The sequence below is a fragment of the Macaca nemestrina genome, chromosome 1 (genome assembly GCF_043159975.1).
Source record: "Macaca nemestrina isolate mMacNem1 chromosome 1, mMacNem.hap1, whole genome shotgun sequence".
NCBI classification, from domain to species: domain Eukaryota; kingdom Metazoa; phylum Chordata; class Mammalia; order Primates; family Cercopithecidae; genus Macaca; species Macaca nemestrina.
Window position 1 is genome coordinate 122,840,288 of NC_092125.1, and position 27,698 is coordinate 122,867,985.

Sequence of the window (27,698 nt, forward strand, 5' to 3'; positions counted from 1 at the left end):
GAGTGCAAGCAGCATCATTCCAGCCTGGAGCTGGGTGGGGTGGGGGTGAGGCCTCCTCCAGGAGTCTGACTTCTTGCCTCTTTCAACGTCGGTGCTCCTAGAGGGTGAGGCAGGAAGAAGAGCTTCCCCAGGCCCCAGCACATTCCGTTCTTCACAGTGCTGAGTATTCAGTGGGTGTTTAATAAGTGAATACTTGGGGCTGGAATGTTAGAACGGGGTGATGTCAGATCCCCTAGTTCATCTTTACCTTCTACTGAAGTTTGCAAAAGGGATAGCTATCCAAGAGAGGGGCAGAACTTTATGCCTGTTCCAGGGGAGTCCACCCCGCAGCACCCAGGAGTCCCCTGCCTCCTAGTCCTCGCTTTCAGACCTCTGAACACTGGCACCTTCCCACCCTTGTCCTTCCCTGGGGTGGGCCTCCACACACCCTGCCCTTGCCAGGCTGACAAGTATGGCTTTTCCTGGCAGTCAGGCGGGACAGGAGTTTTCCCTACAGAGAAAACTTTAACTACCTTAAGGTGGTTAAAGGTCCTTAAAAGGCCGGGCGCGGTGGCTCAAGCCTGTAATCCCAGCACTTTGGGAGGCTGAGATGGGCGGATCACGAGGTCAGGAGATCGAGACCATCCTGGCTAACATGGTGAAACCCCGTCTCTACTAAAAAAAATACAAAAAACTAGCCGAGCGAGGCGGTGGGCGCCTGTAGTCCCAGCTACTCAGGAGGCTGAGGCAGGAGAAGGGCGTAAACCCGGGAGGCGGAGCTTGCAGTGAGCTGAGATCCGGCCACTGCACTCCAGCCTGGGCGACAGAGCGAGACTCCGTCTCAAAAAAAAAAAAAAAAAAGGTCCTTAAAAAAAGACCACCGAATACCATCCTCATTTCAGATGCAGTTTCACCTGGAAAAATCTAGACAGCAAAGGATCTCCCTCAGGAAATGGTTGCAAAGATGACAGGAAATTAGATACGTGGAATCGCTGGACCCCAGTAGGGCCCTCTGCAAGTGTATGCATTATTATTATTATTATTATTATTTTTTTTTTTTTTGAGACAGAGTCTCGCTCTGCCAGGCTGGAGTGCAGTGGCCGGATCTCAGCTCACTGCAGGCTCCGCCTCCCGGGTTGACGCCATTCTCCCGCCTCAGCCTCCCAAGTAGCTGGGACTACAGGCGCCCGCCACCTTGCCCGGCTACTTTTTTGTGTTTTTTAGTAGAGACGGGGTTTCACCGTGTTAGCCAGGATGAAGTGTATGCATTATTAATACCTATGACAGTTCCTAGGAAAATACAGAGGTGAACCTGCCCACACTTCCCGTGCTGCTCCTCAGCCAGCCAGCACCCACAACCCCCTCAGCAGTCCTGTCCACCCATCCCAGTCCAAGCTTTTCCCCCCAAAGCTTCCCACAGGATCCTTGGCCACCCATCCCTCTCCCTCATTGCAAGAGCAGGTGAGAAAGGCAAGAAGGGTTTGGTAAGAACAGACACTTTATTGCACACCATGGTGGGGGAGAGAGGAAGAGGGGTCTAGGGTGACAATGCCTCATCCCCTCCCCTGGGCTGAGTGGTTTTGACCCAGGGCTCTGACCAGCCATGGGACACAGGGACTTGAATTGTTCTGAACTTATGCCAGAACCCAAAGTGACAGCCTGGTGTCTGTGCTTGGGTCTGTACAAAGCAGAGCTTTCAATGAGAAGGGGCCCTAGGCCCCCTCCCCCAGCCGAAGTCATCAGGCCCCAGTGAAGCAGCAGACCTCACATCTCAGGGCCTATTTGAAGGATACAGGGGTGCTCAGGGAGCCAGGTTCATTCTAACTGGTTCAGTTTCCAGCTCTTTTCACAGTGGGGAGTACTCTGGGGGAGTGGGATGGGGAAGTTGGGGTGAGGAAGGGCAGGAAAGCAGCCCTTCCGCCTGGTAATACCGTAGACCTGTGCAGTGCCTGGGACCATGGCTCCTGCATCCCAGTCCCATGACCCACACAGGCTGACTCAGAGCGGGGGTTCTCCTGGCACTGGGAAAGCAGCAGCCCCTGCACATGTATTGCTGGAGGGCAGAAGCCGACCTCACTGGCATTCACCGATGTGCCCTACCTGTTCAGCCCCCATCTGGGCCTCGGGCTTCATGCTGCCTCAGTGAGGAGGGCAGAAGGCTCCCTGAGCAAGAAGCTGGTGATGGGGCTGGAGGGCAGGCACAGGTAAGGGATCAGGAGACTGTTGACTCTTTCAGGCACATCCCTGCCCTGGAGTTCCCTCTGTCTTCTGGTGGGCACTGTTTGGACAGCACCAAAGCCAGTGGGGATGGGGACCCTGTGAAAGGACTTGGGGACCTGGTCCTCTCCTGCTCCTCCAGGATTCTGGGGCTGGATCTTAGCTCATCAGGTGACCCCACCTGCCTTTGACTCCAAAGGCGTCAGAAGTACAGTGGGGAGGGGGCAGGCGGCCCTTTCCAAACACTGTCAGGACTGCATCAAGGGCAAATGCAGCAGTGCTGTGAGATCCCTCTTGGGGTCTCGCCATCTTAAGAATCCTAGTACTTTTCCTCTGGAGAAGAGCTAGCGATTCTACTGGGAACAGCAAGAAGCTGACTGGTAAATACATTTGAGGATTTTTTTTTTTCCCCTAACGCCCTCCTTCCCTGTTTCTGGCAAACCCAGTGGTGTGAAGGCAATGAGTCACCAGCAAGAAACACATGCCTTTCCCCATAGCAGGGGGCTCCCGAGGCACCCTGCCGGCCCTGAGGCTCCCGATAGATAGAGGAGGAGGAGGCAGGGGGAGGGAGCATGGTCTTCAGGAAGGTGGTGAACACTGGGAGTCACAGATCAGCACGCTACACACACCCACACTCACGTATGTGCACACCACACACACACGCACGCACACACACACCCTGAGCTCTGGGCCCTACGTCTAACACACAGCGAAGACACAGCAAAAGCTACAGGGAGCACTAGCGCGCCCACACCTAGCAAGCATACAGCCCCAGCTCAGCCCCTCCCGCTGGGGCCTGGCCCAGCCACACGCTACAAAATTAAAAATATATCAAATATACAATGAAAATAGATCTGTACAGCACTGAGGATGAAAATAGTCCACCAGCCACAGTATAATATTGGGTTTGTCATTTAACAGCATTTACACCCACATGTACAGAGTGAATATACAATAGAAACAGAATATATAGAAGAGTATATATAGTAGAGTGTCTCTCCTGGGGCTTTGCTTTTCCTGTTGCTAATTCTGCTTGGGATTTGGCAAGGGGCCAGGTAGGAGGTGTGGTCAGGTGAGGGGGCCTATGGTGGGATGTTGTGCCCCAAAAGCTCATCTCTTTGAGAGGTGGGTCTCTCTCTCCCCTCAAACACTCAGGAAAGACAGGTAGGGCAGAGGGGGCTAGAAAGGGGAAGGTGTGGAAGAGGGATGTGTAAGGGAGATGGCAGGGCTGGGGGACAGACCACTCCCAGGCTTGGGGGGACAGTAAGGAACTCGGGGGTGAAGGAGGGCACCCTGATTCTGGTCTGTCCCTCCAGGTCCTAAGAGCAATCTGAGCTACGAGAGTGACTTGTGACCCTTTGTGAGGGTGTCTGGGTTGAGCACTGTGGCCTGTTTCTGCCCTGCCCACCAGAGCTCTCTGAAAGATGGAGCCAGTATTCCCTCCTTTATCCCTCCTTTCCTTCCTTCCCCTACCCCATCCATCCATCCATCCATCCATCCATCCACCCATCCATCCAACCCCACCCCCCAATCCATCCATCCATCCATCCATCCATCCATCCATCCATCCATCCATCCATCCCTCTGCAGACATTAACTCTTGGGTCAGGTTCCTCCCTGGCTGCACTCTGAGAATGGGTTCTCTTCCAGAGGAGGCCCTGAAGGTAATGGAGGGTGGGGTCGCTGTTGTCAGCTGCAGCCTTCTGCACAGGCTGGCCTCCATTCTGAAGACCAGCCCTTGTCTTTGGCAGCCTCTACTGTCCACAGCACTGCCTGTGGTACTGGCCACCATGGGCCAGGAAGGCTTGGGAAAGGTTTCCAAGGTGTCTGTACATGATGTGCACACTGGGTGGCTGTGCTTGTGTAATAAGGAGAGTGAGTGGCGGCTCAAAGGGGCAGTGAAATTATCTGTCTTTCCCCAGGAGTGATAAGCCCCTGAACTCCGGGGACCCCTGTTCCAGGGGAAAAGCTGCCACTAGACAGAACATTGGACCCCAGGTGAGGAGGGCGGGAAGTGTGCTTCACAATTGTGCTCCAAACCATCTAATTTGTGCTGGGAACCAACAATGTGTGCTCTGGAAACCTCTCCTTGCACCGTTTCCTTCTGTCTCCAGGAGAGAGGCAGAGGCCACCACTGTGGGCTGGGGAGGGGTGCTGGGGACAGGGAGATGGCTAGGCCCTAATTGAGGTGGGGGAGGTTCTGGTCCCAGTCACTGCACTCCCAGACAAGATGCAGGAGCACACATCACCCACCCCAGCCAGGGCCAAGGACATGGGAAGATTCCACCCAGGGACCAGGGCAGAGGATGTTCCTCACCTTCTGCTACCAAGGCTCATGCTCAAGCCGAGGGCAGCACCCACCTCTGACAACAGAACTTGGGGCTTCTGCCTACGCCCTCCCAGTTCTGAGCCCTGAGCCCTTCTGCCTTCAAGCAGGTAGCCTCTTAGACTAGGAGCAACTCCGTCTGGGCTGGGCAGGATGGTGTCCTGCTCTCATGGCAGAGTGAGCTAAAGTCCACTCTCCTTCCCCGGCCCCAAGGCCTCTCACCACCACCATCTGGTGGCTCAGGGCACCCCAGAGCCCTAAGAACTGCAGGTGGCAAGTTACAGGAAGAGAGGGAGGTGAGTGACTCCTGCAGTGGCCACTTGGAATCTCCCAGGGACTGGGAAGCTGGAGTGATGGGTTGTTCCAATTACATGGCTGCAATCTGGTGGAGGCTCTTGGAGGGCTAGATGAGTGGGGTCCTGAATTGGGAAACAGAGCTGCTCCCAGCCTCCTGCTCAGGGCTAGGGAGCAGAGTCTTCTGGGACTGAAGAAGGGAGTGAGGCAGGGCAGACCCTCTCTTCTTGGGCAAAGGGCCTGGCCTGGGCCTGGTGGCCACCTCGAGGAAGAGGCCAGGCCTGGACGAGTGGGCAGGTTGAGTGTGGGGGGAGAGGCGGGCAGGGCTGGGGCAGTGGTCACAGCTCCGACTCAGGGGTGCTGGCCAGGAGGTAGCCGCTCCCATAGCGTCCATTGGGGTTACCACCGGTTTCCAGGGGCGATGTGCTGCCAGGCCCCAGATAGGAACGGTGAGTGGGCATGGGGGAAGGTGCCTCACTGGGCACCTTGCTGAGGATGAAGCGGGTCTCATCGTTCTCCTCCAGGTTGGAGATGTCCTTCATCATGCGGCCCTTCTTGTAGGACACGGAGAGGGTATTGGAGCCGTCAGAGAGCAGGTGGAAGTGCCGCAGGACGAACACCACAGGGATGGGCAGCGTCGCCACGACGATGAGGGTGATCAGGAGCGCCATGGCCCAGTTGGGGAAATACAGGTAGCGCTCGGCCGCCTGCGGGTGGGCTGCCTTAAGGGCTGCTGCCGGCACTGTGACAGCCCTCCCCTCCCAAACCCTCCAAGACTGCTCTCCTGCCCTCACCCATGGCCTTCCACTCCTCTCCCCTCCCACCATCCTGGCCAGGCACAGCCAAGGATGGGGGTTGACAGGGGTTTACCTGGTCACCTTGGTGAAAGGGTCTAGGGTGATTTCTACTATTATAAAATGAACTAATTCCACTCCACAGGCATGGAGAGAGAATATGGGTTAGAAAGACTGGATAAGTGCATTAATCTTTCTAAGCCTCAGTGTCCCCATTTGTGCTACAGGGATGATGCCACCTCTGTCTTTGGGCTGTTGTAGGATTGTGGTTTAGGTGTGAGGCACCTGGCAGAGCCTGGCACATAGCACCTGCCCTAGAAAGGTGTATCCCTATCTGTGGTTGCATTAAAGGCCTGAGAAGATGCAAATGTCCCTGGGGTTTGGGGCCCCAACCCTTACCTCCTCCTTGATCCAGGCGCTGTAGCCCGGGGGCGTGACCCCCAGCTGGATGACACTGGCTGTGGTGAGTATAGCCATGCATAGTGGAGACACAAACTTCCACATGTAGAAATAGAAGCGGTAGGGGCGGAAGCCCAGCATCTCCGTCAGCTCCTGCATGAACCTGCCAGGCATAGCAGAGAGTCCAGCAGTTGGCATCCCTCAGTCACACCTCCCTCTTCCCCCTTCACCATCTCCTCCAGAAAGTCCTCGTTTCCCAGTCCCTCCCTCCTGGGCTCTTCTATTCTTCACATTCAGTGCTCATTGTGTGTGGTCTGCCTGGCCCCTGGGAAGGCTCTACTGTCCTCCTCTAACCTCCTCTGATTCCGTCACATCACACCCCATCCAGAGATATGATAGGGCCCAGCAGACACACCCTGGGCAGGTGCACGTCTGTTTTATGTATAGACAGCTTGTGTGTTCAGGGAGTGCCTAGCCCTTTCACACTGGCCTGGCTGAAGGCTCCCCCTGCTGGAAAAGCGTAGAAGTGCACTTCTCTAGAGTCCAAAGGTAGAGAGCTGCCCTGACTTTCAAAGGTTTCTCACCAAGGCGTGAGCAGAATTCCGACGGCCAGCAGGCTTGAATGGCATACAAAAGAATCATCTTTACCTCAGTAACCCCTAACTGAAATATTGCATTACTTTCTATTATATTATGAATGCAAGCAACCACAGTAGTATTAACAATACCCGTGACTGTCGCCAATAGATTACAGATATTTTCATATTACATCCCAGCTATTGAAGATAGCGTCATTGTTGATTTTCGTCACTACTTCAAAGTTACTATTGTTATTAGATCTATAGCTAGATCTTGTAACAATGCATTAAAAATAAAGTGCTCATAATTACTATATCACAGATTTTAAACAATATTTCGCTATTTTTCAATATTATTAGTTTCTTATATAATCCTACACATTTTATCTTATGCATTTAAAATAACAGAAGGAGTACAGGGACATCACCAGACTGCCGAAGGAGTCCGGGACACAAAAATCAGCCAGAGTCCCTTGTGGCCGTGTCTTACAGCCCTGGCCCACAGCAGGTGGAAGCAGAGGAGTGTCCTTTCCCCCACTCCCTGTCCCCTCCTGTGCTCTCCCAGGAAGCAGACGGCCCCTGTGAAAGAGCCCCACTGCCAAACCGGGTCCAGGCATCAGGGAGGGTCAGACCGAGAGGGTTAGTGGAGGTGGGTCTTGCCAAGGACAAGGACAATGTGGTCACGGTCGATGCTAAGTGAGTCAGAGAGACGTAGTTCTAGAACTCCTGGGAACACGTATTTACCCTAACATGAGGGATGAGGCCAAGAGCTTACAGTAAGCGTACGACTGCCCTAGGCTTAGGCTGTGAGACCCAATCCTTTCTTAGGGCTGAATCCTCTTACTCTGCACGACCCCAGACTTGGGGCCAAAACCACACCTCATCTCATACCCCTATCTAGGCCCTTACAACTGTGAACAGGCTGCTGAAGTGTACACGTTCTCCAAGGGCAAGGGCCTATTGTAGACCCACTAAGCCCTTCATAAAAACTTAACAGAATTCTGAAGAGTTGGTACCCAGGAAAGGTGCTATGGTAATTTAAGGATGATGCCAGGACCTGCACCCAGGACACCCAGTCCTCAGACTGGCTCTGTTTCTCCCTGGACAAGTGGCCTTAGGCAGCCACGTCCTTGCACTATGCCTCGATTTCCCTAAATGACTTGTAAGGGCACTTTCAGCTCTGCCATTGTGACTCTATAATCTGCCTCTCCAGGGAGTCATGACAGGACAGACCCCTCCTCCCGTCCCACATTTCCCCCATGTCCCCCTTACTTCTTGGTTCCATAAATCCAGGCCACAGCGATGTTCTCAAGGATGACGATGAGAGTGAGTGGCAGGGTGGCCGAGTAGTCATCGAACATGGTGACAAAGTAGTTTCCGGAGCGCTGGACGAACAACAGCCCCACGAAGAATGCAAAGACACAGCAGCCCACTACAGAGAGCCGGGAGGCCGGTGTGGGGGCAAAGGTGCAGGGTGGGTGGGGCCCTGGGGGTCTTGGGGCACCCAGGCCCCTCCCATCACATCCCTCCCCCACGCATGCCTGCAGCCCTCCTGCCAGCAGGCCCAGTCCTGCACGAGGGATCCAGATGCTCAGGTTCTGAGTCCCGCTCTACTAGTCGGGGAGCAACTGAGGAAGGCGTTGTGTCTAACTTTCATCCCATGCCTCTGCCCCAGCACAGTGACGGGCGGCAGGTGCTCTACTTAATTGCTGCATTTAACTTAAATGATTCATCTGATTGTTCCCAGTCTTTTTTCTCCACCTCGGTTTCCCCATTTGAGAACAGAAAGATACCCGCTCTAGGGATGCAGGTGAGAGGTATCCCTGTATGGGCCCTAGATCAACTCAGCAGACCCCGAAGGGAACTGTGGACACAACCCGGGACCAGAGTGACAAAGATGGAATAGGGCGCAAGGCCAGTGAGCGCCCCTGCCCAAGACGACTCAGCACCCCTGCCTGAGATGACTCAGCAGACCCTTGGGGAGAGGGGTAAGTGAACCAACAAAGGGGCCTAGGTGCAGGCCTCCCAGCTCATGTTTGCTCCACATTTCCAAGTAGCTTTCTCTTCCTGGCTTGAGTGCTCGTCACTGAGCGGCACAGCCAGGCTCCAGCTGTGTCCCAGTGCGGGGTGGAGCCTTCTGGGTGTGGGGTCATGAAGGACCCAGTCAGAAGCCAGAACGGGATTGCTGTCCACAAGGGCAGCCTGCAGAGCCCGGGCGTGGGGGCAGGGAGGAGTTACCTGTGAACATCTCCTTGGGCACCTTGAAGGTGTCGATGATGGGCGTGGTGATGCCCGCCATGGTCCCGATCATGCTGCCGAGGCCCAGGTTGATGAGCATCAGGAAGAACATGACGGACCAGAATGGGGAGGCGGGGAAGTGCGTCATGGCCTCAGTGAAGGCGATGAAGGCCAGGCCTGTGCCCTGCACGGACTGAAGGCAGGGTGGAAAGCAGGACCTGTGAGGTCACCCCTCCCCGGGCAGACCGCTGCTGCCTTTCCTCTGCCCTTCGAACTTTTGGAATAACTATTCCCTCTTTCACAGGGGTTCCCACCTCCACCTAAATCCTGTTGATTTTGGCCAGTGGGTCTCGAACTTTAGCAGGCATTGGAATCCCCTAGAGGTAGCTCAAAAACACCAACTTGAGAGTTCACCTATGGGGCCTAGAATCTACAGGTTGTACCAGAAGCTTAGGTGATTCAGATGAAGATGCTCATGTTTAGAAATACATCAGCTCAGGACCCTCCTCCTCTAAGATGTCTTTCCTGATTGCTCCAGCCACACTGTGGCCGCTCCCAGCTCTGAACTTTGGAACTGCAGATCTTCATGCAGTGGTCTCAGCCTCGCCTCTCAATGGAGGCATGCTGGAGCCTTTAAAAACACCGACACCTGGGTTTCACCCCAGGGACAATGACTAGACTGGTCTGGGGTGAAGCTGCGTGTCGGACTTGTTTTTTTGTTTGTTTTTTTTTAAAAAGCAAAAACAAATAAAACCCAGGAACTCTAATGGGTAGCCAAGGTAGAGAATCACCGCTTTAATGACTGGGCCATGCTTGTGGCTCAGGTGACACACACTGCCCCCTGTCACTTATACATTGCCCTGTAATATTCAGTGATTATAAGGGAACATTTCTTCCCCACTAAGTGAGTGTATAATTCTTGTCATTTGAATGCTATCGGAGTTGTATTTTATGAAAACACTGCTATAAATTTAGTTTTATTCAGAGAACCAGGCCATGCCCATGAGAACTGGGCAGGGTTTTAGAGAACGTGAAAAGGGGAGGTCCTTTATGCTGCCAGTCACCTGGGGAAGAAACCAGGGCAGGGGACCCGAGATTGGGCTCTCTTGCTCTTGATCCCCGAGGAAGGGGTCAGGGTGCAGGATGCAGCTCCCATAGCATTAGGACGGTGCCAGTCCAATGGAGGTGACTTTTAACATGGAGCCCAGGGAAAGCACCCTCTTCCCTGGTCCCATGAAGGACAGGGTTGACCCAGGCTGACAGGAGCTGGCTCTGCCCCATGTAAGCCTTGGCTCCAGCCTGGTTCCGAAGACGCTGTGGGTATGTCCCTTTCCTGTTACCTCTTCTAAGAGAACAGTCATTTTGAAAGTGTCCAGCTATGTAAGTATAAATAGAAGCAAGGTGTCCTAACTTGGGCCTGAGCATTAAGGAGGAGTCAGCACCCCCAGCACCACCCTAAAGTCTAAGTATCATTGTGGCAGTGAGATTGGAATGGGGACAGTGGGGTGAGGGCTAGAAGCATGAAGGGGTGGTTCTGAGCATGGGCTCTGGACCCAACTAACTGGATTTGAACCCTGCCTCGCTCACTTACTAGTTGTGAGACCTTGATCAAGCCCCCACCTCATAGGCTACTCATCTGTAAGGTAGGGAACAATATGAATACTCAATTCATAGAACTGCCTTGAGCATCAAAGGAGATAGATAGCAACGGACAAACACTAACTTCAACACTTCTTTGATGCATACCAAGTCAAGGCACTGTTCTGAGTGCATTACCTATGGCAGTGATGGTGCACGAGAAGCCCACTCAGTAAATGGAAACATCATCCCATACACTTACTGTGACTTCTGAGAGGTGTGTGTCTGCCCTACTCTTTGTCTAGGCTCAAGCCTACCTCTGGGCAGGGACTTTGGCCAATACCTTTCTTCCCTTTCACTCTCTCTGGACACATAGCAGATCCTTGCTTGCTAAGTAAACTAATGACTACCTGTCAGCATCCTGAGGCCTGAGCCCAAGCTCCAGCCAGCGACAGCTGCTCTCTGGGTTCCTGCCTGTCCTGGGAAGGGCAGCCTATCCCCGCACCTTGTCTAGCTCGTCCTCCAGAAGGCAGGGGTCAAGGCCCAGGGCTGAGAACTGGTCTTCCTTCACGGTCATGATGACATTGTACATCTCCATGTAGTCCTTTGTGGTCAGGTGGGAGAAGTTGACATGGGGTGGGATGAGGTCCCGGCTCAGGACATTGGAGTTGAGGTACCCTAGGATTTTCTCAGCATTCCTGCAGTACAAAACCGAGGGAGCCAGGTAAGAAGGAAGGGATGGGCAATGGGTGAGATCCTGGAGGCTCCTCCCAGGCACCCAGGTGGGACCCTCATGGGCCACTGACAGAGGCATTTCTGAGCTTGTCCTTGTGGCCCAGAGCTGGTGGGGACAGAATGCTCCTCTGAGCTCCATTCCTCAGCCTGAGTGGAGGGGACCTCTCTCCCCATGCACACACCCGCCCCCTACTCCCAAGTAAGGTAGACAGGGAGGAGGAGGGACAGGAGGAGAGATGCCACCTACTCGACCACACACTTCTCATTCATGATGTTGGCCTTGAAGCCCAGCACAGCAAACACCACGAGGGTGGCCAACACTGACGTGAAGAAGTTGATGAAGGACACCAGGGCGGCATCGAAGTGGCAGTTGTTGTCCTGCTTGTTGTAGCTGGAGAAGGCAATTACACCACCAAAGCCCAGGCCCAAGGCAAAGAAGACCTGGGTGGCTGCCTCCCGCCACACCTGGGGGTCCAGCATCTTGTCCAGCTGTGGCAGAGGACCAAGGCAGGAGGAAGAAAAGAGACACAGAGAAGATGGTTTTATTCATGTGCACACCCCCTTTCTCACATGCACACCCCCTTTCTCAGCCTCAACAGGGTTCAGAGGCAGCAGCCCATAGTGGTAAGAAGCTGTGTGAACTTGGGCAATTTCCCTAACTCCTCTGAGCCTCAGTTTCCCCAATATACAGATCACAAGAGTATCAACTTCAGAGGATGATTGTGAAGCCCTGGTAAGACAACATACATGCCGAGTGCTTCCACAGTAATTTAACTGCTACCATGGCTTACCATGCAGCCATCATACTAAGGAACATCATCAAGGCCATCACATACGGTCATGTAGTGCACAGCTCTAGAGAGTGCCATTCACTTAGACTACGCTGTGACCGATGCCTCCTAGAGTCCTGCAGTGAATAGCTTGCACAGCAGCACAAGGAAACTGAGGATACCAGAATGTCCATGATGCCTTCTCCACCTCAAACTCCTCTACCTCATGGAAGAAAAAAACAAACCACCTGCTTCTCCCCACCACCACCCAAGCGGAAGCACAGAGCCTAGACAATTCCTGGAGAAAGGGCCCCCGCCTAAGCCTCCATCTGCCCTCACACCTGACGGGAGCCTGAACTGCAACAGCATTTGGATGGCATGGAGCAATTTCCAACCCATTTTCCTTTTACTGTTTGTTCCTTGGGGCAGGGACCAAGCCTTGGACCCAGCATGGAGCTTTAGAGTCTCAGACAGATCCAGATCCAAATCCTGACTCCCATGTTTAAATGGCTATGAAGCCTTCAGTAAGTGGCAGTGACTGTGTTATGAGCCTCAGTTTACTCATCTGAAAAAAGGGAATAGTAATAGAGGCTCTGAGTGAATGTGAGGATCAAATGTATAGCAACAAGTAATGCCTGTACATAGTGGCACTCAATCCTAACAGAATAATGCTGGCCTAGTCAGGACAGGGTGTTTTGTGTTTTGCGGGGGTGCAGGAAGCAAGGATTACTATTCACTTTTTTTTTTTTTTTTTTTTTTTGAGACGGAGTCTCGCTCTGTCGCCCAGGCTGGAGTGCAGTGGCCGGATCTCAGCTCACTGAAAGCTCCGCCTCCCGAGTTTACGCCATTCTCCTGCCTCAGCCTCCCGAGTAGCTGGGACTACAGGCGCCCGCCACCTCGCCCGGCTAGTTTTTTTTTTGTATTTTTTAGTAGAGACGGGGTTTCACCGGGTTAGCCAGGATGGTCTCGATCTCCTGACCTCGTGATCTGCCCGTCTCGGCCTCCCAAAGTGCAAGGATTACAGGCTTGAGCCACCGCGCCCGGCCACTATTCACATTTTTAAAGGGTAAACTGAGACCCCAAAGATGAAACTGCTTGCTCAAGGTAATGGAGCTGGTTAGTCGGGGCAGAGTGGTTACTAAAATATAGATATTCTGGGCCAGGCCCCCACCCCCGACCCCAGCACCAACTCCTGACTCAGTTTGCCTATCACTTATACTCTTTAAAGCATTTTCCCCTGCAACCTGTGCTGCTGAGGTGAACCTAAGTGACCTCACTCCAGACAGATGAAGGAGGTAAGGAGCCAATTAGAGAGTTCACTTCCCTGTGGTGACAAGCCCTGTGTGGGTCCTGGCACCCCCCTTCTGAGTACCTGTGGGTAAGTCCACATCTGAACAGTGAGGTGTTGGACTTTAGGGTCCATCTGGACTTTAGCCGTCTTTAATATCACAGCCCTAAATAACATCCAGGACACAGGGCCCACCTGCCGCCATCTCTGAGCACCTGCTGTGGGCCAGGCCTGGTGCCAGGCAATGCAGAGACCATGGGGAACAGAGGCAAGGAGGCTCTCCGAGTTTACACTCTAGTTGGAGAGAGACACATTGGTCAAATGATCCCACGAACAAATGCTAAATTGCAAATGTGACAAGGGCTGTGAAGGCTGGGCACCCAGTGCTCCGAGAGCCCATAAGAAGGGGATTTGGACAAGTTGGGAGGCCAGGCAAGGCTTCCCAGAGGAAGAGGTCCTCAAGCTGACATTTGAAAGCTGATGAAAGCGAGGCCATGAGGGGAGGGTAGAGCATCCGGGAAGAAGCGTAGACAGAGGTCCTGAGATGGGACAGAGGATGGTGTGTAAAAGAGAATGGAAGGTGCCCGGGTGGCTGAAGCAGTGAGGGCGAGGTGGGGGCGGCACAGGTGGGGCTGGGAGAGGAGAGAAGTTAGATCAAAGGCCTGTACAGATCTTGTCTTTACCCTAAGAAAGCATGTAACCCGAGAAGCCACCAAGGGATTTAAAGAAGTGGCGACACAATCATGTGCATTTCCAAAAGAAGTAAGTGGATGCAGCAGACCTTCAAGGAAGCAGCTTCTGGGGTCCAGGCTGGAGGGGACAGTGGCTTTGCTAAGGGGCCAGGTGGTGCCAATGGAGAGATCTTCGCAGGACAAACCAAGGAGACCTTCGGGATGGACTGGAGATGGGAGATGCTGGAGAGGGAGAGGCTGAGATGAGGGCCATGTCTCCGGCCTGCATACTTGAGCAAGTGGAGATGGGGACAGTGGGAGAGGAACAGGTTGATGGTGTTGGGCAGGGAGGATCAAGACATTAGTTGTAGAAAGGTTGAGCTGAATGTGTCTTTAAGACATCTAAAACGAAATGCTAAGTGGTCCGCTGGACAGATGAACCTGGAGTCAGAGAGAGGCAAGCTGGAGATAGACTTTCTGAGTAGCAGGTGTGCCGGCAGGAGCTGAGGCTGTGGCTATATAGTTACAGAGGGATAAGAAGCGAGAGCCTGCTCCTATCTCCAACACTGAATGCAGGGAAGAGGGAGAGTCTCCTGAAAGGGAGTCAGAGAAGAAGTAGCAGAGGCAAGAAGAAAACCCAGAGCACGGAGGAGGAAGGGTCAGCGCTGCCAGTGACAGACCCTGAGGGAGTCGGCACAGGAGGCTGCAGGGGCTTCCTCGGAGTTGCTCCCTGGTGAGAAGCCAGGGGAAGTGAAGAAAGGAGAGAGGTAGAGGGGAGGAAATGGAGGCAATGTGGATAAGCAGGTCCTCGGAGAAGCAAGCCTCGGATCAGGAGCAGAAGAACAGTATCAGAAGGCGGCTACGAAATCCACGAAGGGTTGTGTTTTCGTATGTTTTGATTTCGTTTTTGTTTTTGCTTTCAATGGAGTGTCTTGAAAAGCTGGAGGGTAGGGATGCTGGGTGGGGCGGGGTTGGGGGAAGCTGTCCTCTATAGGACCACCCTTGGGCTACTCATTTGAGAGAGGAGGGAGGGAGGACAGGATGGGGCAGCTGCAGGCAGGTTTTATGGTCGGTTTCTGTCTCTGTCGTCTGAGGGAGTTTCTTGGCAGCTTCTGTTTTCCCTGTAAAGCAGGAGGCAAAATCATCTGCTAGGGATGAGTATGCCGGAAGGAAGGTCAGAGGGTGTGGAGGATTGGAAGGGTTTAGAATAGCCACAGCAGAGCATGCGAGAGCCATGCGAGAGCAGGTGACCAGAGAAACAGGGCAGGGCTGTCCTGTACTGCTGGGGGTGCACCCCCTTGCATAGGCGGATGTCTGGTTTTTAAAGTAAGATGAAATGTTACCTTCTTTACAAAAGTAATACAGGCCCACGGTTCCTTATCTAAAAGCCCTGGGGGCTGACTGGTTTTGGAATGCAAGCTTTTGTTTCTAATTTAATTTTAGAGAGGTAATGTGATGCATATGCTACGTAATTACATAACACCCCCAGCGGGGTCTGGGGCAGCACCCTGTCATCAAACACATTAGTATTTCTGCAGCAAAATATGAATATTCACACCAAGTGAATCCATAAAGACTATAAATAGCCTCACATCTGTGCAGGTCACTTTGCTTCCAAGTGAGTTCTGGAGGATCAAAACCAAACCAAACCAACTTTTGTTTTTCAGGGCTCTTTGGATTTTGGTATTGTGGATAAGGAAATGGGGGCCTGCACTGTGCCTAGGAGAAATTTGGAGAATAGAAAAGGAGAATAAAATAATCATAGTTCCACTGGGAAAGGACTTGTGTTAATTCCCATCGCTTGGGTGAGTTTTTGAAAAATAATTTTTCAAGCATACTCCAGAAATGGGCATAAGGGTGACTTATGCCTGGAAGGCATGCTGGCTGGCCGTCTCTGGTATTCACAAATGTCAATCACAGCAGCCCTATTGCAATCTGCTGGAGCCTGGGCTTCTCCTAGGCTAGAAACCAGGACCTCGTGGCTCTGAGCAGTTTGGTGAGTTCTAACTAGGAAGAATTATGAAATTTTCTAAGAGAAGGTATGTTGAGATGATTAAATCAAGTTTAGCCGAAAGCTGCCTCCTTACATATTTTAAGTTTGGCCTAAAGGTTTCTCTGTATATCATAAACTATAACAAGTGGAGGTGTAAACAGACTGTAGCCTACTCTTGTGCTAATCACTGAGTTCTGGCCAATCAAATGTGGCCAACTGTTCGAACCGACTTCAAATAAGGCAAACGCCGAGCTGTGATCAATCCAGCTGTTTCTGTACCTCACTTCCGTTTTCCATAAGTCACTTTCCTTTTTCTGTCCTTAAGTCTTCTTCCATCACATGACTGCACTGGAGTTTCTGAGCCTACTCTGGCTCAGAAGGTTGCCCGATTCACGAATCGTTCATTGTTCAATTAAACTTTTAAATTTAATCCAGCTGAAGTGTGTGTGTGTGTGTGTGTGTGTGTGTGTGTGTGTGTGTGTGTGTGTGTGTTTTAACAAGATGAACACAGCTCTGGTCATGTTGCTTGCATGCTGAAAAATCTTTGATGGTTCCCCACTGTCTTCTAGAAAATCTTTTTCCATTCCTTTATATTCTGAACATTCTAAATGCAGGTGACTTACTCCTCTTCAAAAACACCGTAGTCTTTCACAACTCTGGCCTTTGCCTAGGCTGTAATTGTTTCCTGAAATTCCTTTCCTCCTACTCAGTTTCTGGTAAATTCCTACATATTTCTCAAAACCCAGCATGAATATCATCTCTTCTTTAAAGCTTTTCCTGATTGCCTCTGGTCCTTGAGCTCACAGCTCTTGTCAATACCCGCATCATAGTTTTATGTGTCTAGTCTTCCTTTCACCACTTTGTGCTTAGGGGTGGTGCCCATCTCCTCTCCTGTTTGTATGAATAGTGCCCGGCACGTGGCAGAGAAGGAAAGAGTCAGGAGCACAAGAGAGAGAGACTGGACAAAAGCTGACCTTTTTCTATGAGTTGTGAGCTGAGCAGGAGGGACCAGACAAGGGGCTGCAAAGTCGTACCAGCCTTTTGGGCTAAGACGCTGTTTTCTAGAACAAGAGGATGATCTTAGGACTTCAAACTTCTACTTTCTAAAACATGGCTATTTTAACACTGGCTTCATTTTGTTATCCTTTCCTCTTCTCTTTCTTTCTTTTTTCTGGTTTTTTTTTTTTTTTTTTTTTTTGGTAATTATTTCCTTTTTCATCTACGTCAATCATTTTTACAAAAAGGTCCAGACTACCTGTGAAACTCAAATTCATACCATCATTAGGATTTCCATCACTCCCTAAACCTATAAGGTTTAGGATAAATGAAGATGTGAATCAATTCCTCAGCCTAGTCACAGTTCAGGGCCAAATTTCATAAATGGAGGCAGCCACTCCTGGGAGGATACCACAGTGCCAAACTGCAGATCAGAGCCGGCCCTATATAGCTTGGAGAATTCTTGGAGGATGGAATATTCAACAACTTTGGATAGAACAAAAATTTGTTTGTTTGTTAAGACTGCTCTTTTTCCACTAAAAAATTATGGAATATTTATTATAAAATGTACAAAAGTAGAGAAGATAGTATAATGAATACCCATCACCCACATACACATCACCCAGCAAACTGATGGAACCAAATCTGACATTGATAGGGCCCAGGAAAGCATCTGAGGGTGAACTTGACCTTTGAGGAGAAAAGTGCCTGGTGCAGGTGGTCCTCCCTTCCAGCCTGCAGCTTGGAGGGGTACTCTTGCTGATGGAGATGACCGCAGATGCCCAGCGCTAATCTGGGGATAAATTGAGCCTGGCACCTTCAGTACATAATGAATTTAAGGGGCTCTTTCCAGGATTCCTGGGGTGATGGTGCATGATCTCTAACAAGCAACAACAGAGGATGAACCCTTGGCCAGACTCAGAAAACCCCGCCCCCCTTCCAGGCATCAGGATGTGACTGCAAGAGGAGGATGGGCAATGGGCTTTTCCCTCAGAAAAGAGGGCTCACCCCCTCCTCGGGGTGTCTGCTCTAAAACAGGAACAGCTTCCTGCCATTTCTTCAGCACGATGGCTGAACTACTTCCTCACGCAGGGAAACAAAGTGTATCAAGGGGTTTGACTCACGGGCATGATGATGCTTTTGAATCCACAAGCAGCTGCTGAGCCCTAGCCTGAGCGCATGTGTGACAGGAGCACACGCCCTTGCTTCTCAGCACTGCTGTGCACCTGCTGGTGTGGAGCCAGCCAGGGCCACAAGGCACCAGATGGCACTGGAGCACCAGACTCCTGCTGCCCAAGAACAGTGTCACCTTCATAAGGGACGAGGATAATAATAGCTAACATTTACCACATGCTCTCCACTTGCCAGGAGCAGTCCTAAGCACTTTCCCAACAACCCTGTTGGGGAGGTGCCACTGTCCACCCCATCTTGCCATTGCGGAAACTGAGGCCCTGAGGGCAAAGGAACTTGCCCAACAACTGCTGAGTGATGAGCTAGAGTCTGAACCAGATTGTCTGGCTCCAGAGCCCATGCTCTGGTCATGAGGCTGGGCCTCCTTCATCATCCTGCTGAGAAGCCCTCTCTCTAACTGTGAGAGTCAAGAAGCTCCACCCCTAACCTCCACCCCTGGGCCTTTAGAACTTGCAGAGATCCCACTTCTCTTCTCTAGGAGTTGATGCACACCCCAGATCCCTTGGTCTCCTTTTCCTCATCCCTGTATCCTGTAACACCTGGTTCTTCTCCTCCAGATGTACACATGATGTCAGTTTCCTGTGTACCCCCCGTGATATTTTATGCATATACCAGCAGTATACACTCACACATACATTACATGCACATATACACACACACACATGAATATGTGTGGGTGTGTTCCTTTTTTTCCCTGCCGTCCACACCAGGGTTGTCATGGAGCTCTCCACGCTCCCGGGGCCACTGTCCTTGCTCCCAGCCTCAGCACTTCCTCAACATGCTACGTTGGGAACCCACAGAGTCCCAGAGCTCCTGGCACACTGCCCCTTCTGCTCTTGTCCACTCACAGCCTCCTCCCTACAGTTATCCACCCTTTCTGTGCTTCAGTTTTCCCATCTGCAAAGTGGTGATGAGATCACCGACCTCTCCAGGGTTGTTAGGAGGTTTAAATGGGTTAATATGTGCAAAGTGCACACAGAAGTGCCTGGCACAGAGTAAGCACCATCCATTGTAAAACACAGGCTTGTGGGCCGCGTGCGGTGGCTCACACCTGTAATCCCAGCACTTTGGGAGGCCGAGGCGGGTGGATCACAAGGTCAGGAGATTGAACCATCCTGGCTAACACAGTGAAACCCCTATTAAAAATACAAAAAATTAGCCAGGCATTGTGGCACGCGCCTATAGTCCCAGCTACTCGGGAGGCTGAGGCAGGAGAATCATTTGAACCCGGGAGGCAGAGGTTGCAGTGAGCCTAGATCGCGCCACTGCACACTCCAGCCTGGGGAACAGAGCAAGACTCCACCTAAAAACAAAAACAACAACAAAAAAACAGGCTTGTATAATTACCTCACTGATGGTTGGAAACAACGTGCTTTCAGAGATGTTCAAATGTGAAAAACTGTCCATCTTGGAGTTGCAGAAGTGTTGGCGATCTCCATGCTGGAGAGTACACTGCACACTCCTGACCCCTAGCCTCCAGGGGGCCCTTCATGCTGCCGCTGCCCACACATTTCCCCCATCTCTTACACAGTTACTTCACACTCACTCCTCCTTAGCCCTCCAAGTCCTCCTCCTCCCTTCCTGCTCTCAAATGATCACCTTGTCTCCTACTTCACAGCGAAAAGATGACACAATTGGCAGAAAGTTCCTCCCCACACCATCTTACCTGCCAGCGTCCATGTGCCACAGCCTGGCCTTTCCTTCCTGCTACTATGGGGACTATGTGTGGTCCTAGTTGAGACCAACTCCTCCAGCTGAGCACTGCAGTCTCTCCCTCCTGCTTATTTCTCCTCTCCTATAACATAAACTTCCTCCTCTTTTTTGAATATTTTAAGTGCACAATTGAATCGTTTTTAGCATAATCACACTGTTGCGTAACTTTTACCACACCCAATTTCTAAAACCTCCTCATCACCCCCAAAAGAAAACTCAAACACGTAGAGTCATTCCGCATGTCTCCCCCAACCCGCCCACAAGCCCAATACTAACCACTAATCCACCTTCTTTCTCTATGGATTCACCTATTCTGGACATTTCATATCATTGGAATCATACTGTGTGTGGTCTTTTGTGTTTGGCTTCTTCCATTTAGCTTAAAGTTTTCAGGAGTTGCATGTTGCAATGTGTATCACTGCCTCATTCCTTTTTATGGCTGGATAATATCCCATTGTATGCATATACCACATTTTAAAAATTTATTCATCAGTTGACGGACATTGGGTTGTTTCTACGTTTTGGCTATAATGCACAATGCTGCTATGAACATTTGTGTACAAGTTTTTGTGTGAACATGCTTTCAGTTCCCTTGGATACGTGCCTAGGAGTGGAATTGCTGGGTCATATGCTAACCCTGTTTAACCTTTTGAAGAACTGCTAGGCTTTGTTTTCCAAAGCCATTATACCATTTCACATTCCCACCAGTGGTGTATGACGGATTATTTTTATCATATAAATTGTGAAATAACACCCTTGACCCCATGGCCCTCTCCAGTTACCATCCCATTTCTCATTTCTCTGCTCCTCTAAAGCAAAACTCCTGAGAATAACTGGTATCTATTACTTGTCTCCAATTCCCCACCTCCCATTTTCCCTTCAATTCCCCACCTCCCATTTTCCCTTCAACCCATTGTTATTAGATTTGTCTTCAGCACTCCACCAAAGTAGCTCTTGTTGAGGTCACCAGTGACCCCTCTGTTGCCAAGTGCCTTGGTCAATTCTCAGACCTCATCGCCTGACCTCTCAGCAGCTTTGGACACGGCTGATGGTTCCCTCTTTCTTAAAACATTTTCTTCACTCTGCGTCTAGAATGTTTGTCTGTCTGTCAGCCTGCCTGTCTCTCTCTCTGCTCCTATTTTTCGACCCCCCCCACCAACCCCCCCAGAGCTATCCCTCCCTCAACCTCTAAACACCAGGGCCCCAGTGCTCAGCTCTCTTCTCTGTCTTTGTTCATTCTCTAGGTGTTTGGAAACCAATCTATGGCTTTAAATTCTCTCTGTTATCCCAGACTCCCAAATGTAGACCTTCACAGCTGACCTCTAGATCCATACATCCAACTGCCTCCTCAGCATCTCCATGTGGAGATCTGTTAGATATTTTAAGCCTGCCCTGTCCGAAAGAGTACTCTTGATGTTCCCCACTGAATCCATTCCCTCCACTGTCTTCCCTATCTCCATAAATGTCAATTCCATCCTTCCAACTGCTCACATAAAGGGCCACAGTCATCCTTGACTCCTCTCTTCCTCTTACACCTCACAACCAATCCAACAGCAAATCCTGTTGACTCTGCTTCTGAAACGTATCTTCCATTAAACTAACTCTCATCACTCCCATTGCCATCACCTGGGCTCACACCCCAGTCATCTCTCACCCGGAGGACCTCCTAGCAGGTCTCCCTGTCCTGTCCTTATTCCCTCAGATTTTCTATAGAAGCCATTTAAGAGGCTTAGAATGATCATCCTAAGACAGAAGCCAGATCATGCTGCTCCTCTGCTCAGAACTCTCAATGGCTCCCTTTTCACCAGAGTAAATGTCAAACTTCTTACCTTAACCACAGCACCCTCATGATCTGGCTGTACATTACCACTGACCATATGTCCTACCTCTTTCCCCTCCTGTTCAAGCCACACTGGCCTCCTTGAATATGCCAGCCACAGCCAGTCTCAAGCCCTTTTCACTCATTGTTCTCTCTGTTCGGGATGGAATGCATTACTTCCAAATATCCACATAGCCTGCTCCCTGACCTCCTTCAGGTCTTCATTCACATGTCACTGCTCAGTGAGGCGTTCCTTGACCGTACTGTCCATAAGTGCAACTCTTCTCCCCGAATGCCCTAAATCTTCTTTCTCTGCTTTATTTTTCCCCTTGGCATCAACAGTTAATGACAATTCTTTATCTTATATTATCTGACAACATCTGTCTCCCTCCACTGGAACGTAAGCTCCATGAGGACCAGGAAGTCTGTCTGCTTTGTTCACTGCTGGATCCTAGGACTCGGAACAGTGCATGTTACAGGCATTCAATAAACCTTTGTTGAATGAGTAGGTGAATGGTGGTTATTTGGGTTGTTTTCAATATTTTTCCACTAAAACAAATGCTGTAATGAGCAATGTTGGTCATTACATTACATTGTACACTAATCATTTTGCTTATGTATAAGTACATCTGTAGGACAAATATGTAGAAGTTAAATTGGGCTGAAAGACACGAACAGTTGTAATTTTGATAAACATTCTCTGAACATTTTGATGGTTAAAAATCCTACCATAGTCTACCACTTTATATTGAACAAATCACATGATTAATTTAATTGCATGGTACCCCATGCTGACCTGGGTTTTTACCTACATGGAAAGAAAGTAATCAGGAGAAAAGCTGCCCAAGGAATTCAAGAAGTTCATTAGCCGTCACCACGAGTTACTGTCCTATCAATGATGCTAGTGGGTCATCATGGCAGCCTGGCCACATTGGATTCATCATACCCAGTAACTGCTTGAAGACATGGACTGCAAAGTCCAAATCTGATAGCCTGAATAATTTCCGATGTTGGAAGGCTCTATGGAAGGGAAGACCTTCCAGGTCATTGAGCATAATCTATGGAGAGCCAATGCTTCTCCCACAGGGATTCTGAGATGCCCTGGCCAAAAACTCTTGGACTCTGCCAGAGGTACCAGACAGCATGACCCTTGGGGATGTCATTTACATTATAGTCTATATGAATGGAGCAGTGCACAGCATGGGCAGCTAGGGCATTGACCTGGTACTTTATAGCACCATTCTAGGGCAAGAACTCGAAATGGCTCCTAAGACCCTTCATATCTCCCCAGTTCTGTGCTGAAACAGTCACAGCTCTGCAACAGTAGTTTGCCACATATAGACTGTCAGGCATTTGTTTCTGAGAGTTGGCCCATCCTTCTGCAGATGACTTGGAGGGATTTGTAAATAGGAACCTCACCCCAGCCATCACCATTGGCCTCACTTGCTTGACTCCCTGAGGGGGCTTGGATGGAGCCCCCCAGAGCTTCCTTCTCAGCCAGCTCAGCTCAATCATGGGGTATGAGATGGGGAAAGGCAGATTAGCAGCAGTGTGCTGGGGTTTTTGTTCCTGCAAAACCTCTCCTGCCCATCTCCCAAAATGTGGGTTTGTTTTTAGCCATTCCCAGGAATATAAGAAGGATCGGTTTTAGATGAAATTGTAAGGTAGGGGACATTTTTATTTAACCCTCCACTCTTGCCACCTGGCTCTCAGCCACCAATTTTCATGAAGCCAGTTTATCAGCTGGAGAGCATGGGATGTGGAGTCTGTGGACATGAGTTCAGGTTTTCCCCTGCTTCTTGCCAGCTGTGTAGCTTCAGGAGAGTCACTTTATTTTTATGTTGATTTTTAATGGATTAATTACTTTTTGGAGATGCAGTTTCACTACTGTTACTCAGGCTGGTATCTAACTCTTAGATTCAAGGGATCCTTCCACCTCAGCCTCCCAAGTAGCTGAAATTACAGGCACACACCACTGCGCCTGGCTCCTGGATTTGATTTTTTAAAGTCTCATGAAGACCCTGGCCTCTGCAAATGCCAAAGTGGATTCACATGGTTTCCTGAACATCCTGGAAACCGTTTTAGAAAGATGCACCCCAAGGTCAGGCGCAGTGGCTCACGCCTGTAATCCCAGCACTTAGGGAGGCCAAGGCGGGCAGATCACCTGAGGTCAGGAGTTCAAGACCAGCCTGACCAACATGGAGAAACCCTGTCTCTACTAAAAATACAAAATTACTCAGATGTGGTGGCACATGACTGTAATCCCAGTTACTCGGGAGGCTGAGGCAGGAGAATAGCTTGAACCCGGGAGGCGGACGTTGCGGCGAGCCAAGATCGCGCCACTGCACTCGAGACTAGGCTACAAGACCAAAACTCCGCCTCAAAAAAGAAAGGAAAGGAAGTGGAAGGGGAGGGGAGGGGAGGGGAAGGGAGGAGAGAGAGGAGAGGAGAGGAGAGGAGAGGAGAGGAGAGGAGAGGAGAGGAGAGGAGAGGAGAGGAGAGGGAAGGGAAAGTGTACATAAACCATTTTGCACCCATCTAATTGGCAAAAATTGAAGACTGACAAATGTGGAACAACTGGGATTTTCATGTACAACTTGTGGGAGTGATAGATACAACCATTTGGGAGTGCAATTTAGTCAACATCGAATAAGACTGAAGATGTGCATACCCTTTGAGACAGCAATTCCACTCCTAAACATAGATACCGTAGAGAAACATGTACGCATGAAGACCTGCGTAGTGTTTATTGTAACATTATTAGCAATGGTGAAAACTGGAAACAATTTAAATGATCATTAACTAGAGAATGAATAAACAAATTTCAGTTTAGTCCTACAGCAAAATACTATGCATCCATGAAAACTGATGCACTAGAGCTATACACCAAAATTGGTAAATCTTAAAAACTCATGTGAAGCAAAAATAAAAGCAAGTTGCAGAATACATATAATATGATGCCATTTATATAAAGGTTAAAAGTATGCAGAAATGCTAAACATTGTTTATGGATACACATATATGTATAACAAATTTCAAAGAATGTATGATCAAGACAAATCCCAAATTTAGGATAGTGGCTGCTATAATCTGAATGTTAGTATCCCTTCAAAATTCCCATGACAGAACCTAATACTCAGTGTGATAGTATTAAGTAAGAGGTGGGGGTCTTTGGGAGGTGATTAGGTCATGACAGTGGAGTCCTGACAGGATTAGTGCCCCTATAAAAAGAGGCTCAAGTGAGTTCCCCTGAACCTCTGCCATGTGAGGATGCAGTGAGAAAGTGCCATCTTTGAAGCAGAGTCCTCACTAGATACTGAAGCTAGGTGCCTTGATCTTGGACTTCCCAACCTCCAGGACTGTGAGCAATAAATTTCAATTGTTTATAAATTATCCAGTCTAAAGAATTTTTGTTGTAGCAGCAGGAATGGAATAAGACAGTTGCTATCTTTGGGCAGGGAAGGGAATGGGATCAGGGAGAGCTACACTGGCAATTTAATGGCATCTGTAATATTTTATTTCCTAAGAATTTTTATTATATTATTAGATATGTGTTTATACGCCTGAGATATTTCATAATTAAAGAGATAATTTAAAGTGTGTCTGAATCCAGTGGGGAGCAGTATTGTGTGTGTTGAGACCAGCAGCTGCTCCTATGACTCTGTTCCTCTTGCTCCTAGAGTTACATACAGGTGGCTCTTAACACCATTGAGGAGCCCATCTGGAGACCTTTGTGATGTTCCACACTTAGGAACAACACCAGAGCATATAATTTCCTCCTAAAGTTTAGTAAAGTAGAACTGGAAAACTGAAGTGAACATTTTAGACTGATCATGGTTCTAGAGATACAGTTGTAATTTGTTACAAACAGTTGGCTTTCTTTTCATGGCTATTTTCTCCCAAAGAAACCAGGTTATTTTTTTTTCTTTGTCAGATATCATGTGTTTACAACAACCCTACGGCCAGCCACATGGCTCAGGATTCACATTCATGCCTCAGGAGATTCATTAAGTGCTTCATAAAGTGGATCTTTGAAGTTGGTCATGTGTAAACCTCAGATAATATATCCAAGAACGCTGAGGGACCATTTGGGCACTGTCTGGTGACTATGGAGTGGCATGTGCCCTAACCAGTGCTACACCTGAAACATCAGGAGCCTACGGGGATTTTCAACCCTATCAGATCTGGGTTCTTCTTCCTGTGTCATCCTGCACAAACTGTTTGTGTAAAGGGGTGTGTGTGTGTACACACATGTGCAAGGTGGCACCAATGAACACTGAAGAATTCAAGCTGGCCTGGCTGAGCTCTGACCCTGTGCCCATGGGCTATAATCTCACCAGGTCCCTGCTGGTTGCTACTGATCAGCTGGCATTTAGAGATGGACTCTCAGCCTGACCAGCTGGGGTTGCCAGTGTACATGGCTTGGGGCAACTTGAAGGGAATGCCAATCTACATTTGAAAATCTTTTATTCGTCCATGGACTGAGGCATGCCAGTTGTGCCCAGTGGTCTGAAGGGTCATAGACAGGCAAGGCCATGGGTGGAGACAGACCATCTTTAGGGAACCTGCATATACATCTTCAGGATGCCCGTGCCTCTGCTGCACCCTTCATGAAATGTGAACAGTGATCCTGCTCATCTTGCTCCCTGGGCTATTGAGAGAATTAAGAGGAAGTGTGAACGGCTTTGCTAAGGTTAAAATCACCACTCATGTAGTCTATTATCTTTAATAAAATAGCAACTTCTTTCCTTTGATTTGGATACAAGGGGAGATTCCCAGGAGCTTTCTTCTCTTAGGCATCTTCTTGGTTCCTGCTGCCACACAATGAAAGCCCCCATGAATGAATGAATGAATGAATGAATGAATGAATGAATGAAGCTCCCTACTCTCATGCCCTAGCCAAACCTGACTTCCCACTGTTGCCTCAAGCATGTCCAGTGTTTTTCCACACCCCTGCTCATGCAGTTCCCTTTGATTATAATGTCCTTTGGCAGTTCACTGCAATCCTACCTGTTCCCTAAGGCTCTTTCAGTTGTTACCACCTTTCTGAAGCTTTTCTAATTTCACCCAAATCGAAGACATGCCTCTCTTTGGAACCTTGAGGGCAGGGCCCATGCCCCCTTCCCTGTGCATCTCTCCAGGGCCTGGCACAATACCCAACATATAGCAGGTATTTGGAGTGCATTAAATTCCATGAAATTGCATGAAGCTGACCAGGCCCAGTAGACCTGTTGCTGTTCCCTAGCATGTGGGAGCCCCAAACCCTTACCTTGGGAGTGAACATGTGTAGGATGCCATCAACTGCCCCTCGCAGCAACAACCCCCGGACCAGGAAGCAGGCCAGCACCACGTAGGGGAAGAGGGAGCTGAAATACATCACCTGCAGAGAGGACAGGCACCCCCCATCAGGCAGAGCCCTTCCTGCAGCTGGCACCCCCCATCCCTGCTCACATCTGGGGCACATGAGCTGCCCCTGATGGCAGCAGAAAGCAGAGCCCTGGAACCCCTGGGCATAGGGCCAAGCCTGCCACACATCTGGCAGGGAGCCAAGGCAGAAGCAGGAACAGGACAAGCTGGAGTCTACATGGCTGCTGTGCCTGGGGTTGCTTTTCTCCTTTCCAGAGCTGGCAGGGCTGAGCTAACAGCCTCCTCACCCCAGAGGGCTGCCAAGAGGGTGAGGGAGTCTTTTGCTGTCCCCTCCTGATTCTCCCATGTCTCACTCCCGCAGTGGGCCTCCTAAGGATCTCCCCTGTCCTTAGAGCTCCTTTCACGGAAGACCTGCAGGAGGTTATAGACACGGCTCCCAAGCAGAAGACATCTGAAGAAGTCCCTAGCCCCTTGTGAGGATGAATCGTGTGCTCTTCTCTAGCACCGCATTTCTCGCACATGTCTATATCCCTGTGTGCGTGGTACACAGCCTCACACAAAACAGATGCTCACAAAATGCTTGCTGCACTGAAACAAAGGAAGAGGGCTGTTTGGGCAGGGTGGTGTAAAGGCTAAGAGAATGCATGTCTGGTGTTAGGCTGCCTGACTTGTAACCCTGGCTCTACCATTTACCAACATGTGACCTCAGGCATTTCATTTAACCTCCGTGAGCCTCCATCTCCTCATCTCTA

The 27,698-nt window shown here is 50.1% G+C and overlaps 1 protein-coding gene and 1 pseudogene across 4 annotated transcripts in view; both read right to left on the reverse strand.

Moving 5' to 3' along the window:
• Positions 1-1,459: 1,459 nt before the first annotated feature.
• LOC105479248 (uncharacterized) lies at positions 1,460-3,768 on the reverse strand (annotated as a pseudogene).
• Positions 3,769-5,145: 1,377 nt separating this feature from the next.
• Positions 5,146-27,698, reverse strand: part of LOC105479250 (solute carrier family 6 member 17) — a 48,185-nt gene continuing 25,632 nt past the window's right edge. For all 4 annotated transcript variants that reach the window (XM_011737170.3, XM_011737172.3, XM_011737171.3 and 1 more), the window contains exons 6-12: positions 26,849-26,959; positions 11,386-11,627; positions 10,909-11,101; positions 8,826-9,018; positions 7,860-8,019; positions 6,010-6,172; positions 5,146-5,523 (exon numbers count right to left, since the gene is read on the reverse strand). In XM_011737170.3, the coding sequence (XP_011735472.1) occupies positions 5,155-5,523; positions 6,010-6,172; positions 7,860-8,019; positions 8,826-9,018; positions 10,909-11,101; positions 11,386-11,627; positions 26,849-26,959 (1,431 nt within the window). In that variant the 3' untranslated portion in view covers positions 5,146-5,154. The remainder of the gene's footprint in view (positions 5,524-6,009; positions 6,173-7,859; positions 8,020-8,825; positions 9,019-10,908; positions 11,102-11,385; positions 11,628-26,848; positions 26,960-27,698) is intronic.